At 32.9% G+C, this 16,539-nt stretch overlaps 1 protein-coding gene across 1 annotated transcript; it reads right to left on the reverse strand.

Annotated features, from left to right (window-relative positions):
• Positions 1-2,403: 2,403 nt before the first annotated feature.
• Positions 2,404-3,503, reverse strand: LOC130735807 (cyclin-dependent protein kinase inhibitor SMR3-like). The gene has a single exon (XM_057587699.1). The coding sequence runs from the start codon at positions 3,143-3,145 to the stop codon at positions 2,702-2,704; it is 444 nt and encodes a 147-aa protein (XP_057443682.1). The 5' UTR covers positions 3,146-3,503; the 3' UTR covers positions 2,404-2,701.
• Between the last annotated feature and the right edge of the window lie 13,036 nt (positions 3,504-16,539).

Raw genomic sequence — 16,539 nt, forward strand, 5'->3', positions numbered from 1 at the left:
TTAAGTATGTTAAGGGAACTTACACTACAAGAAAAAATGTTGAAATCAAAGATAAAATTACCAAAAATGTCCCTTAGAAGAAGGCTCACTCGAGATCTATCTGTATTCCCATTGTGGGCTTGTATCTCTTATTGCGTTTTGGGCGGTCTGATAAAATCCAAGTCCAAGTTCAATATATAAGCCTAAGCCATACCCCTTAATTGGCCCAGAGGGACAATTCTTCCACTTAGAGGCTAGGGTGAAGGCATGGGCTGTTGGTGAAGGCATGTTCAATGCTCTTTTTGGGGTCAACTATATTTTCCCAACCAAGAAAAAAAGTTTATTAAAAAGAATTGACCAACAAAAAAAAAATATTAAAAAGTGATTTTAACCCTGTATAGAAAAGTGAACTTGTTTATAGAGATTTTGTAGAAAGCAATAGTTATTTTTGTGTTTTTTTTTTATTATAAGTTAGAGAAGTGATTTTAGATTGTTTGGGTCTTTAGAAATACAAATAATTTTTGTTTCTCAGGAAATCACATTAATAGACATAAAAATAATTCATAAATAAGTTCATATACAAAAGTATTTTTCACACATTTGAGTTCACTCACAATTATAGATTTATAATAACCCAAATATCAATAATAATTTGCAATAAAAATAAAGGGATAATTTTCTCTCTTCTATCCAAGTAGATTTTATGCATTACAAAAGCTACCAAAACTAGCTTATCAAGAAAATCATTTTTTTTTAATTCTCAGGCTTAAATACAAGTTTAGTCTCTTTATTTTTCCCTTTATGTGATTTTAGCTCCCTTAATTACTTTCATCACCGCTTCCTCCTACTAATGATAATGATTATGAGCTTGCTCTCGTGAGTCCAAAACTTGGAGGATTGAGGATGTTGAATACTAGTAAGAATTTTTATACTACGGTCCAATTTATAATAATCAAATCAGTTGTTTAGTAACCATAAGGGTGATATGAGCAGTGAATGTGAATTTCCGTAAGAGATTTCAACTAGGTTTATGTCCCGGGTTCGATCATCTCTGAGGTAAAAAATAATACCTATGTGGCCAGAGACATCACTATTGTATCACAAGCCAGATTAGTCGCGTGGAGCCCCTTTCCCCCGTGGAGACTGGAGGCTTTATGACCAAAAAAATGAGTTGTTTAGTTTGTGTCACATTAATTATTTTTTGACACTATTACCCTTAATAATTTTGAACTAGTAAAATGTGTAGCTCATTGATTATATTCTTTCTCATCTTACTCATCAATACTAATTACCATTTCTTATGTCACTCACACATAAGACAATGGTAATTTTGAAAGTTTAACATTTATTTTGAACAAAATTTATTACATTTAAGGATACTTTATCTTATTTTCTTAAACTGTGTGAGTTAGTTTTTCTTTTACTAGCTCTTATAATAATCAATTTTAGATCCTAATTAAAGAAATTAAACTTTTAGATCACTTGATAATGAAAAAAAAAAATCTAAGCTAGTTGAGAATAGGTGATTGTTGATTCTATTCCAAACGTGATCATATACACATGAGTTTAGAAATCACTAGCTTAGTTTATTTTTACTTTTGTTTATCTTTGGTATCATTGAAGGGTATATGTTCCGGTCCGCATGAGTTTGCGTACTCAATTGACAAAAGGAACGAATTCATTGAAAGTAAGTCTGCTTTATTCTTGAGAAAGTCAATGCTTGCTCTTTCCATTTCCGAATGATTTCAGATTCTTCAACAAAAGTCAATAGAATGATGCCATCCGATCCAACAAGAAAGATAAGAGATTTCCATCGATATCACTCACACAGTAACCCTACCATCACCACAACTAGTTTTAGAATCCGAAGACCCTTCCCTTTATTTTTGCATTATTTTGAAAGAGGAATAAGAACAGTTCCACTTTATTTTTACATTATTTTTCTGTTAATCCTTTTCTTCTTCAATTATATCAGCAATACTATCGCTTGCTTTTTTTTATCTCTCTTCTTTTTATTTAATTTATATTTATGAGAGTGTGTAATACTCAATTCTAGAAATAATCCATACACACTTAAATTCCACACACTTCCTACTAAAGAGATATAGAAGAGCTAGGTGATATGACAAATAAAAAATTGGGGATATGAATCAAAGGTGTCTTCCCATCCATATATTATTTGAATTTACATAATAATTTTGTGTTTTCATATTCAAAACAAATATGATCTGTGTTTGGGAGACTTTTCTAGATTTAAATTTGTTCCGAAACAATTTTGGATATAACTTACATAGAAACTTTCCAAAAAAAAACTTTGAATTTTAAAATTTGATTTTAACAATAAATTAAAAGAGTTGATCCAAACAAACATGCTATTGTGAGATCCTATATATATCTATTTCCTCATACAACTTAAGGGATTATTATATATGGATCAACAAACTGAAATCTACAAATGAAGAAAAGCAAGCATGAAAGTTTAAAATAGGTGGATATATGATCATATGAAAATCTCACATATCCCATTAGTATGTGAGAATATGAGTTTTAGTCGTTAATCAAAGGACACACCATAAAATAAAACAAAAACTAAAGGAAAATTCTACAAACCCACTGAATCCAGAACTGGAGATACGTACGTGTATATAGTATATAGAGTTAATATTGTTAACATAAAAGATGTTATATCTATAAATGGCTCACCCTAGAGTCACAGTGGTTATCAATTCGTGAACACCTTGATCTTCTTATTTTCAGAAGCAGCCTTGAATTGAGAGGAGAAATACGATTCAATCTCTTGAGACACATCAAGTGCAAATTGATCTTTTCGTTTCTTGGACAGCTGAGATTTTGGCTTTCTTGGTGCAGGTGGGCACGGCAGGGTTGCTGGGATCCTGTGTTCCGGAGATGTTGGAGTCTTCAACCCTTCGTCGTCGTTTAAGTCCTCCTCCGCCGCCTCCTTGTACGACGGAATCTTGATCTTCAAATCCAAAGAAATTAGTGCGGACAGCACATGATCATCCGTGTCGTTCAGTTGTCTCTCTTGTTCTTGTTCTTGCACTCGTTCTTCTTTGTTTGGAGTTTCCATAGAGGGTCTTACCAAGGAGTGATCCTTTGGATGTTTCTTAGGGAGAAACACTAGTTCAAGATTTGATGAAACGCCCATGAAGATGAAGCTAGCTATCAATAACCTAATTAAACGGTGGAATCCAGAAAGTTAAACGTGAAATTAAGGGATGGATTTGAAACTGAAGAACATAAAGGTTTAATAGTGAAGTTAGTTATAGATTGAAGAGAATCCAAGGAAGAAATTGAGAGGACAGAAAATTAACCTGCTGCTGCTTGGGATTCTAGTACTAGGCTTTGTGTTGAGTTATGAGGTAGAGAAGGTGGTGGAGAATATGGAGAAGAGAGAGAGGTCCCACACGGCGAAGGATCCAATGTAAGCTCTCTCTTTCTCTGTATATAAGGAGGAGAATTATCTCTCACTTTTATGTCTTCCCAAATCGATTCTACAAACTTTTATGCATCTACTTTTCGCTACTGCCCAATGCTCACTCATATATATGGGTTTTGTTAAATTGGAATTTCAATTTCTAATATCTGCCTACTTTTTAAATGTATGATCGTTGAAAAGATAAGAAAATGATCTAATTTGTTAAAAAGATTGAAACAATCAAGTCTGTTAAAAAAGATTGTTCTAATTTGAAATTTTATTTAAAAACTTCATTTGAAATATTAGGTGCACTTTGTAATTAAATATCTAAGCAAGTCATAGATTCATTTTTTAAATAAATTTAGTGTTTAATTTTTATCACAAAATAATAATGTAATTTGTTTCATTTAAAAAATAAATCTTTATTGTTTGAATCATATGTCCCCTGCTTAAAAAAAGAAAGAAAGAACAATATCCCCGAATTTCTCTGCATAGGTCACGGAATCAATTTAATAGAGCAATTAGATATGGATATTGGGGTTATGATCGTTATCCGTTATACAAATATTAAGTTGCAATTTATAGTAAACCACAATGAAATCTATGTGAATTATATTGGTGCAATTACATCGTAACGGATATGCTTATCTAAAAAAAAACATCGTAACGGATATAACGTGCGGACACCGTCTAGTCTCCACTCCATAATTCTCTCCTCAACAAGATGCTCTAATAAATAAAAGGTTTGTAAATATACTAATTCAAAAAGTTATGCTAATTTAATTTAAATATATATATATATATATATATATTTTGAATTAAAAGTTTGATTGTTATAACGTGAAAAGGTTGTACTTTTTATCCCAAAAAGTGTACTTTTTATTATGAATACAATTTCATGCAGAATATCCTCAGGAGGCAGTATAGTGGAAAGGGCCTGAAAATCCCAATATTCTCCTCTAGTTTGAAACTTTTTGCATCATGTTGGAGATGTGAACAAATTAACGGCACCTCCGCACCTCATAACATTTACTTGTGCCTAGTCGATCGTCATGCTAAACGTATCGTCGGCACTAACACTAAGTGTCATCTTCAAGACACTGAACATCATTCTTGATGCTGGAGTCATTAGCGTTAAACCAACACTAAATGAGGACTAAAGCAAACATTAAAATGAAGTTATTTTTTGGTATTTTTGTTTTAGGCTTAGTTTTTTGAGACATTTTTTGACTTAATAAATAAATTTTAGGGTCTTTTTTACTTAATAAAAAAAATAAAATTTAGAAACCAAAAGCGGTTGCTTAGGTGGCTTTACCCTTGGACCCTGATAACGTCAACTTTTGGTTGTTAGTGAAAATTGAGTGTTTTGTATTAAAACTCAATCTTATTGAAAGGTTAAATCATATTTTTACTAAATTACACATATACAGTACACAGCACAGATCGAGTAAATTGTCGAGCATGGCCCCACCATATCAAATCTAAGCATGCTTTGGCTATAACGAAGTTTACCAGGTAGATTTCACAAATGGGTCCAGCTGCCGGCCATATCAAATTGTTGTGTATAATTGGGCAGACAATGATGATTTCAGTTGGACTTAGGATTCCCAAGCTTGAGTATGTACCATCAGGGGAAGTTAAGAGATTAGGTAAGTTTTCGTTTTTTGGGGGATATCAATTGAAAATGATCAATAGCGAACAAAAAAGAAAGAGTGGGAAAAAGGTTTAACTTCCAATTGATCGTTTAGACATGTGTTTTGTATTTAGCTAGTTGGACCTTTTGCTCATTGTTATTTACTGCCTCATTCGGTGAGTGATAATATATTGACAGGTACATTGTAGTAGTGGAGGACCCAATTATTCCGTCCGTTCTTATTTAACTGTTCATTTTGAGTGGAGGCACACATATTAAAGGTGTGAGTAGTTTTGTTGATTTTTAGAAAAAGTGAGGATTATTTTTCTATTTTTCCCTTTAAAGTATGTGTTATCTCTCCTCATTTATTGTACTGATAAGGGCATTTGTTGTAAAAATATCATTTAATGCTATCTTGAAATGCTAAGTGGACAGTTAAATAGGAACAAAAAAATTCTTCAAAGTGGACAATTAAATAGAAACGGAGAGAGTAATTAACTCATCAGATTGCTTGGATTTCACCACATATTCTAGCATCATCATGCTCAAAAGTAATTAACTTTAACTTATTTTGGGGACCGCATTATTGGAGCGCAGCTAGGCTTTTTACTTTCATATGTGCATCGTTCACCTAAACTTAATTTCATTGCTCACTATTTCTGTTCAACATTTCATTTGTTTTCACTTGCCATAAAGCTTTGCGCGCGAGTACAAAAATAGGCTAAGCTGATGCATGTCCCTCGATCATCTTCAATTTTCACTAGCAAATCTTGATCTTTTCCAGTACTTTTAGCGCACGTTTCACGTTTCAGAAAACAAAATTAAGAAAACGCAGCATGAGGCAGAGCTTGATACCTGCCCAAAGTGGAGGATATAATAATGAAAGCTGCCAACGTGACGGTGTATGATTTTCATTGTCAAGATTGGAGTTTATTAATAACAAAAAACCAGGGGAGGGGATGAGGGGGGAGCGCAGCTTACCTTAGTTATTTAATTTGTCGGGATTTCTCTAACTAAATACTAATAAAAAATGAACGATAATTAATTGTTAACGTGGGGTCTAGCAAGGGCCAAGTATATGCAAAGCAAAGTAATGAGGGCTCAACACACACTCTCCCATCTTATATCATTATATCATTTATAACCCCTCACTTGAAAGTTACAATCATGAACCATATCTCTGGCAAATATATATTTCAAAATTTCAACCCACTTTTCCCTTTTTATTTTTTATTTTTTATTAACTGGTAGATACGGCCCAATACTCAACAGACCCTCACTCAGTCACTCTCCCTCAGTTGTTGATGGCCGAGAAATAAAATTTGTGCTTCGGGCCTTCGGCCTTAGGTTAGAACAAAATTCAACTTGTAGTTAGAGTTCATTTGTTTTAGAGAGAAATTCTTATATGAACACGCTACTAACATATCACAATTAGACACAATCAATCACATATATAATTACATCACATTAAGTAAGAATAAAAAAAAAAGGTGAATATTACATTGGCAAGTGTATTCTCTCTCTCTTCTTTTATGATTTATTTCTCTTTCTTCTACATTTAAAATCTGCATCAACAACCTATTCCATCAATCTATTCTTCTTCATAGCATCCCTTACTCTTCTTCCTTTTCCATAATTCGGTTTTTCTCCACCATTTTATTTTTCTCTGTACATTTTTCTTGTTCTCCTTGTAGTGTTCTTTTTAGTTTTTATCCCCTCATTTTGTTAATGACTTAATTTCCCCTCAAATCAATCATTCACTACCTCTTTGAAAAATCATTCTCTCCAGTCTCCATTCTGCATTTGAGGACAAACTCTAGCTGGGCACTACAGTGTTTAAAAGATCATGAATTCATGATTAACAACGTAAAAAAAAAAAACTTTAAAAACTCCGAATTGATTAATGTCTACAAGACTTAGATTAAAATCACCATTTTATATGATGACCGTCCACATTCTTGATCAATTTTCAATCTAAGATTACGAACAATTTCACACGGCTACCACATTCTTGGACCTTTTCACCTGCTCGTCCTTCATCCCTCTCAGCTCTCGCTATTGCGTGTTTGGAATCTGCAGAAGTTCCCCTCGTCGTCGTGTTCTCAGAGGTGCTGACATGACCCCTTTTGGTGCCGTTGAAGCTTCTCTTCTGGCTTTCTTCTTCGCCGCCGCACTACAAATTTGGCAGAGCCGTCTTGTTGTAGATAGGGAGCCCTGGTTAAAAATGTCATAATTTATTCTCCGCTCAGAAGTCATTAGGCTCTTTGTTAAGTTGGGGTTGAGGGCCTTTTGTTTGTCTTAAAGTGTTTTACATCATGTTTTAAGCTGGTTGTTTCAGCAGAGTATGCATGCTTGCTCTTAATTTCCTTATGTTTATGTGCATTGTGGTAGCTCTCAGAGACTCGTTCTCACATGTTGTAAGTACCGTTTCGTAACTCTTTGAGTTTTACAGTGTATACTAAATGTAAAACTTTTCAATTTATCATATTTAAAATTAAATTTTAATGTTAATCACAATTGGACGAAAAAATCAAATAATAATAATAATAATAATCAATCACTTGAAATTTTGTATTAAATATATCAGGCAATAAAATTTCCATTGTAAATATAATAAAAAATGAAATAAATAAGTAATTATAAAGATGTTAATTTATTATATTTAATATTAAATTTTAAAATATTATTTAAATTTAATTATTAATCAAAATTCAAGGAAAATTTTCAAATATTAATAATAATAATAATAATAACTCAAATTGAATATATTTACATTAATAACAATATTGGTTAGTTGTTATTAATTTTTACAATTATAACTAATTGTAAAAATTTCCATATTCTTATATACTAAAAGGCAAAGAGTTGTCAAAGGATACTTACAACATGCCGAGAATGAATCTTTTAAGAGCTACTATAATGCACATACACATAAAGGAATTAGGAGCAAGCATGCCTACGTACTCAACTAAATAAATATTTAAGTTTATTGAAAGTGCATTTGGGCTCATAACTAAATCAGAGCATGATCAAGGCTTGGGAAATGCTGAGAACTGTGGATTGGGCCAGGCCCAACGAAGAATAAGATAATACAATAAAAAAAAAGCCTTGATCAGAGAATCAGCCGCCGTTAGAGTTGGAGTGACATGAAATGGTGAAGTTGGGATCTCAACGTATTTAAGCCTTTTTAAGTTTGTAAAGTGCTATCTTTATAACTTAATTTCATTTCCAACTAAATATATTTTAATATAAATAAGCCATCTAATTTTTCACTATAAGATGTATATCCCGGATATCAAATTAGTAACAATCAAACAATAACTGGTAATTTTTTTAATAAGCTAAAGAATTGTATTTAAAATTTGCACAAGGGTACGGTAAACACCCCACCCAATGACTGGTCCGTGCGTGAAGCATGTAAATGTGAGCAATCCGTGGCAAATTGATCCAACGACAAACAAGAGTGGGGCTTGATCGTGTGGCTGTGAGGGGACACCGTGAGGAGCATCGAGATAGTCTTGGGAACTGGAGGGGCGTGCCACAAGGCTTTTATTCAAAGCTGCAACAGTATAATTGAATACAAAATCTTATTTAGGTAATAATTAGTAAAAACCGCTACTATTTTTTTTTTGAAAGGATAACTTCAAAAAAAAAAACCTTATAATAAGATGAAAATGATTGATGCATTCTCACTGTAATTTCTTTTAAACATGCATCAAATTGTTTTTTGTTATATCATAAATTTATTAAGAGATGTAACTGTTTGATCTTATGTGGCATAATGTGATTGATATCTTTTTTTTTTGTTACAAGAGGAAAGCTATGTGATTGATATCTATATATAATTTTTTCTCTCTGTCCTTTAATTTTTTTTTTAATCTGAACACCAACCTTATATTCCGATTAGTTTATTTTTTTTCATTTAGGACTAGTATTTACTTATTTAAAATTCATCATTTATAATAGTTGGCTAAAACACAAGTGAAGGGGACAAAGGAATTTGAGCCCATACAAAAATGGGTGTTCACAAGTTGTTTGTTACCCTAAAAAAAATTAATGAAATTACATGGTTTTACATAGTAACTAATATTCATTAATTTATACATTATTAAAAAAAAAATGTATCCAGAAGAAATTTAGCACACACACAAACATATATATAATTAAGGGTTTGTTATGATACTTCCTTCCATCATATTTTATGAAGAAGTAGATTTCCACTTTACACATTTTTAATGTGATAACAAACTACAAACTCTTTGTTTGAGCCACCTGGGTGCTTACCTAGTTTTATATTGAATGGGAAAAGAAATAAAAATGTTACCACTATTCAATTGCATGATGAAAGAGAAGTGGAAATCGAAAGAGAAGCGATTACTCGAGGAATGAACTATGTTTCTTAACGTAAGTTCCTAAGACATCCCAAAACACTCTTAATTTACTAACAATTAACGACTAACATTTGCTTATAAAAAAATCTGTCTTATACCTAATCCGGGATTCAATCTTTCTCGTACATTTGCATTGATTTCCTAATTAAAATTTATATTACTGGTATAGATAGCCTAAATGGTACTTGATAGATTAGAATATTCCAAGGGCGCTGCAATATGTGCCTTTACGCTGAGGTTTGGAACCTAGAGAGTGCGTGGAGGAAATTTCGCTTGGAGTTAGATGCAGTGGCACGCTTTCTGAATTCAGATTCACAGTTGGATGAGTATGGTGTTTTTCGCATCAGATGGAGGACTCCGCCAAGTAATTGCATGAAATTGAACGTGGATGGTAGCTTCCATGATGAGGTTGATTGCATGGGGAGCGGTGGGGTGATTAGAGATGAAAAAGGTTGCTGGGTGGTGGGGTTTCTTCGCCACCAGATTCATGGTAACCCGTTCCTAGCCGAAGCATTAGCGCTGCGTGATGGTTTGCAAACCGCGTGGAACCAAGGGAGCAGAAACATTTAGTGTGAGATTGATTGTAGAGAGCTGGTGCATGTTCTGCAACAGACGGATTAGATCATACATCATACACAAGATTCAAGGACTGTTGCATCAGAGTTGGAGAGTGGATTGTTATTGGATCCCTCGCGAAGAGAACGCTGTGACAGATTGGCTTGCAAAGAGAGCATGTCGTCTTCCGGAGTCTTGCTTCCAGCTGATATTGACACCTCCACTGGAGTTAGACACCATCCTCCTAAATGATGTATTAGGTGTTGTTTAATTTCTCTTTAGTTTATGTCATTTTCCGATGTATCAAAAAAAAAAAAATCCAAGTTAGAGTTCAAATCCTACTGGTATCTTGATAAAAAAAAAATTGAAATTCATATTGTGATTGCTTCCTTGATCTTATTTATTTAAATAAATCATTGTACGCCTTCCTCTTTGTAAAACAAAAATAATAATTCGTTGTACATGAAGCATGAGTAATTCAGCAAATGTGAATATAATTAATTGGAAATTCAATCTTGTCGTTATGAGATTTAAATATTTTTATTCATTTAAATAAATTGATGTGAGTGAGAACTAAAAGTGCAATTAAGCTTAAAATAAAACAAGAGACTAATGTTTTTTTTAAAACCAGAGACTAATGTTTTTTTTTTGAAAGAACCAGAGACTAATGTTAACCACATTATTAATATTTTTTAACACATTTAAAAAATAGCCTAATCTTAAAATGACTAAAATTTCGTGTACAAAATGTTGTATGTTATCTATATTTCGATATTAATATGTTAATATTTAATATTATTAAATAAAATACGAAATAGTAATATTAATATTTATTACGATTCGTTAATATTTTATGCAATAAACTTTTCATAATTCCCCTAACAATAAATCTTTCATAATTCCCCTAACAATGCAGTGTAACATGTCAATATATATTTCATTCAAAAAAAAAATGTCAATATACTTGCAAATTGCAATCATAAGTATTTTCATATAGTTGGTTTTTTTTTTAAAAAAAATATAGTCGTTTTTTCATTTGAAGCTTTGAACAATATTCCAGCCGATGTTGTTCGGCTGTGTTTGGTGGAGGGAGACTTGGGTAGAGAGAAATAGAGTAGAGAGAGTTAGAGTAGAGATGATAAACTAACCTTGTTTGGTTTCATGAGAGAGGGGGAGAGATGGCAAAATGGTAGACTCCACATACTTTTTTGGGTCTCCTTAATTTGAGAAGAGAGTGGGCATGAGGTTGTTTTTTAAGGTCACTTGCTTAATTGTGGAGGCTAATGATGCCAGAAATGAAAGAGTTGGTGCCACAAATTGCATATATTAGGAAAATATTAATTTTTTATTAAAAAATTAACTTTCTCTCTTTCTTGTCTCTCTTCTTTTTTTATCATACCAAACAATCTCTAAATCCACTCTATCTCTCACCTATTTCTCTCTACTCAGCTTCTCTCTTCCCTACTCTCTCTTCTCTATCTCTCCCTTCTCTACCAAACAAAGCTGTATAACCTCATGGCTCTTACCTCTGTCTTCTCTTCAACGGAGTCAGTCTTACAAGAAATTAACATTGTTTGGGTCAAAGCGCATTTCATCCCAATGGCCATTTCTAATTACAAAAAATTTACAAGATAAATTAATGATACAAAAAAGTAAGTGCTCACGCCAATTGTGCTCTGTGAGGCCCTATTAGTATTTCGTTTTTTTTTTTTTTGAAAGAGAGTATTAGTTTATTGTAATACAAATTGTATGAGAAATTAATATATAATGAAAATAAATCAAAATTCAATTCAAAATCAAATTTTAGTGTTCTTGAATAATAGCTCAAGTGGTAAGAGTTGAGTGACATATGAGTTGATGATGGGAGCTCCATGGATCAATCCTTGGATTGTGTAGTTCATCTTTCCGATATACCTGGAAAAAAAATCAATGATATGACCAAGTTATGCATCAGATTTGATGGATGCCATGATCCAAGTTATGCATCATACATCTGAACCAACCGTGAATTTAATTGGGTTTCTCCATAACTAGGGGTGGGAATAGGTCAGGCCAGGCCAGGCTTTACGTAAATAGGCCTGGCCTACTTAAAAAATTTTAGGCCTAAGCCTGGCCTTTTATCTATCAGAGGCTTTTTTTTTTGGCCTGGCCTGGTCTTTTTAAAAGCATGGCCTGGCCTGGTAGCCTATTTAAAAGCCTATTTTATAATAATCTTTAAATAGGCCAACAAGCCTACATGTAAATAGGCCGGGCCTATAATTTTTTAAGCAACAATATTGATAAAAACAAAAGAAAAAATTCCTGTATTTGTCTAAGATACAATATGTTGTCCAAAGAATAACTTCAATTATTCTAAAGCTGCCAAAGTGCACTATAACAAATGCTTACAACTCTTCAAGGATCTGACTACATAAAATGATATCATATGCATTGTTACCAACAATCAAAATGTCATAGGACCTGGGTAATTCAAAAATTCTTCAAGAGTTCTTAGAAGATCTGAGTACGATAATATGCACTAATAATAAGAAAAGATCTCAACAAAAAATCAGATTTGAGTACTAAGCAACTCATTACTTTGCTATTTAATAAATCTGGAAAATAACCTCCAAAAATCTTCCATAACATACTAGATTCATAAACAGTACTCAAGGAAAAAAAGTCTCAACTAGACAACTACACAAATAACATTAGACAATATCTCAACAAAAAGCATCATATCAGTATTTAAAAAATCTGCCAGTATGCTCCTTAAGAAATCAGCAGCTCATGATAAAAGCACCTCCAAAATCTCATCAAAAAACACCAGATCATCTTCTTGTGTCCTTCATAAACAGTCCCAGCAAAAAACACCTTGAAAATAAGAGAATAATGTCACTAGACTGAAAAATATAAAATAATTATTATAGAGATAAAAAAACTTACAGATATGGAAAAACACTTAAAATGACATTAGATCTTCAAGTTGATCTCCTCATTCACTTCACCCACCTTCAAAATAAGAAAATAATGTCACTTAGTCTGAAAATATTTTCAAAATCATTATTATAGAGATAATAAAAAACTTATAAAAAGTAGTTACCTTTGGCTTCTTCATCAAATTATACTTATGACGCAGCCAATCCCCTCCACAGATGAGTGCTTCAATAGATTTTTCATTCAATCTAGAACGAAATTCATCAATTACTCGCCCTCCAGCACTAAATGTAGACTCAGATGCCACTGTGGAGATAGGTATAGCCAGTATATCAGCGGCCATCTTGGATAAGACCTTATACTTTAAGCTGTTGTTCCTCCACCATTCCAATGCACAAAATGAGTTATTATTACCATCGGGAACATAAACACCTTCATCAAAATAAGCTTGTAGTTCTGACTTCATTGGGGGAACCGCTTCCTTTTCACGCACAAGATTCATAATTTGGTCAAATCCAGTGACAAATGAAGATCCAGATTCAGTTGAGGATGTTACATTGTTACCACCATCATTTGAATTCGCAGCCACAAAGGATGACTCCTCAATACTCATAGACACATACTCATCATATAACTTTTCCAATGAAGTTCTAACCTTACTTATATTCTCCATGGCAACATTTTCAGGTTTATATATCAATGGAAAACATATATCAACAATGTGAAATTTACACCTAGGATCTAAAACACTCGCAATAGCCATAAGCAAATTGCACTCACCCCAGTATTTGTCAAATTTTTCTTTCATTGGGGCTGCCATTTCTCTCATGAAGTCATCTTCATCCTCAGACGCATTGTCAATTACTTGTTTAACTCTCCAAACTTCAGCCCAGAATTTCATGAACCATAATAGCAGAAGCAATGATTTCCCTCATCTTTTCATTATTGTATCTAGCACCAGAATTCAGAAACGGGTTACCTGAGTTACAAGGCTGAAATGGTATGGTACTTTGCTTCTTTTCACTAGCCAAATGCACTCTCCTTTGTAAGCAAATTTCTGAATGTCTTCTCAGATGGCTAGTACTGGCTCCTTTCCCACCTGTAGACAATTTCTCTTTGCAATATCTGCAAACTGCTTTCTTTGCACCCCCGGTAATTTCAATTTCATCAAAATCTGCCCAAACTGGAGATGTTTTCTTCCTCTTTTTCTTGGTTACCAATTCTTCACCGACCTGATCTTGGACTTGTTCACCATCTTGTGCGTTATCTTGCTGTTGACTTGCCTCTGGTTGGACATGCTCGTTCACCTCAACAACAATAGGATTGCTCTCAAGTGGAGTAGACATTTGTGAATCTGTAACAAAAATAGAACAATGAGGATTTTTGTTTTAAAAATTATTGATTATTTCTGTACCTAGAATAGAACACAGTATTCATCTAATCGAGTTCATTGATAAAATATGACAGAAAATAAATTGTTACATAAGTAAAAAGTTCAAGTTATACAATATGCAATGAACTGTCCCAGGAAATTGTGAAAAATGTAATCTCTAACTTGCAATTGTCATTACCACTAAACACCCTTCCCCACTACCATTGCTGCCTTCTATCTATTAAAATGAGTGTTAATTTGATTAAACAGTATATATGTACCTCCACGACAACAACAAAAAATTATTTAAAAAGATTTTGAATTAAGGAGTCAACGGCTCATGGAGATGGAGATGGTGCAAACCGTTGAAACTTGAATTTGGTACTACATTAGCAGGGTGGTGCAAACCGTTGAAACTTGAAAGGGGCGATGCAGAGAAATTAGGGCCGGCTCATGGAGATGGAGATGGAGAATGGAGAGAGTGAGAGTCTAAGAGAAAGAGTCAGAATTAGAAAGGCAACTTTATTCACAATTAATAAGAATTTGAAAGCAAATAGAAGGTCAAGGGTTACTCAAGTCTCATGATTCAAGAAAGAAAACGGCTGAAATAAATCAGGTGAAGCGTTGGACTTGGATACTGGAAGTTGGAAGGTGATATATACTTTAATAAATAAATATTATATTATATGAGTTAATATATTAAACAGGCCGGCCTGATAGGCCTAGAAGGCTTTTTTATAAGCCCAAGCCTGATCTATTTAATTAAATAGGCTTCTTAAAAAGCTTGAACCTAGCCTTTTTATTAAATAGGCCGGGCCAGGCCAGGCCTTAAACAGGCCAGGCCATAGGCCCCTTTCGGCGGCCTGGCCTATTCCCACCCCTATCCATAACATCCAAGAGTGATAGCAACATAGACCTCATCTTCCTCTCGTGGAAACTTTTACTTTCTTCTTATTATGTACATCTTCAGCTAATGCTTGGATTCAGAAACTGCTTCAACTCCCCATTTGTATATTGCACATCAGTAAAGGCAACATTTTCCAAAAATTCTCGCAATTTCATTCAACTCATATATCAACTTAGAGAATTAGAAGCTGTAGAATATCAGTTAGCAGCTGAGAAACCTAATTAAAACTATAATTGAAAGGTAATGGTGATTTTAAACCTCGGGGAGTTCAGGAAAATTATGATAAGAACTAATAGGTGAAAAACATGTGACATTTATGTTACAATATGACCCACTATGGTGGATGAACTTTATATATTATTAAGATTATTCAAGGAAGTCGGAAGTCGCAAGTCTCAGTGTTAGTGATTTTAACTAGTTGAATAACACGTGCAATGCACGGGTGACTTTTGTTATATCTAAAATTTGTTTAATACTATATTTCTAACTTTTTATAATTTTTAAATGCATCAATATCAATATCAATATCAATCAATATATATTAAAAAAGAAGAACTTCATCAGGTTGATTTAGTGGCGTGGCAGCACCAGATTAAATCTCATAAAAAAAAATTCAACGCGTCACTCTCAGGTTAATTCTCATAAAAAAAAAATTATGTGTGTCATTCCCTTAGATAGCTTCTCTTCTATTGTGTTATTTTATCTTGAAACCGTATTTTAAAATATTTGCCCTAATTATCTAAGATTTACCCTTACTAAATTTATTTCCAAAACAAATCTTGAAACCGTTTTCATTATCTCTTTAAATTAGGAAAAGTCTCAAGCCTAATTTATTGCATATTTACAGGAATCACATGATTTCTCCTTTTATTCTTTCTCATGATCTACAATATAAAAATAAAATATGTAGTGTTGAGATTATAATTCATTAAAATTTTAAAAGGTTTTCCCTAATCTAAATCTAAATCTAAATAGTACTCCTATATAAAAGAGAACCTAAAAGATGGCAAGTTTTGACACTTGGCATCCATTATGAGATGTTTCAACTATTTTTCTAGGATTAAAAAAAATTAAAAAGAAATTAGTATTACTACTTTAGGAAACTTGGGAGTGGCATTTTTGTTAAATGTTTTTTATCTAAAGGTAACCATGTAATAACTCATAAAATTAATTTTATTTTTGTTTTTTTTTTTAATTTATAATATATCTATCATTAATTATCCGTTCAAATTTAAATCCCACTACCTACCACTACACCAATCACATAGCAAATTATCTATCACCTCCCTCTTTATCCAATCACGTTGCTTGCTCCATTCTATTTATCCGTTTGAATTTGCTTCGAAATAT

The sequence above is a fragment of the Lotus japonicus genome, chromosome 2, assembly GCF_012489685.1.
Source record: "Lotus japonicus ecotype B-129 chromosome 2, LjGifu_v1.2".
In the NCBI taxonomy this organism is placed as follows: Eukaryota; Viridiplantae; Streptophyta; class Magnoliopsida; order Fabales; family Fabaceae; genus Lotus; species Lotus japonicus.

Excerpts from the sequence above, each read along its gene's own strand:
- LOC130735807 (XM_057587699.1), bottom strand. The coding sequence starts at position 3,145 with ATGGGCGTTTCATCAAATCTTGAACTAGTGTTTCTCCCTAAGAAACAT.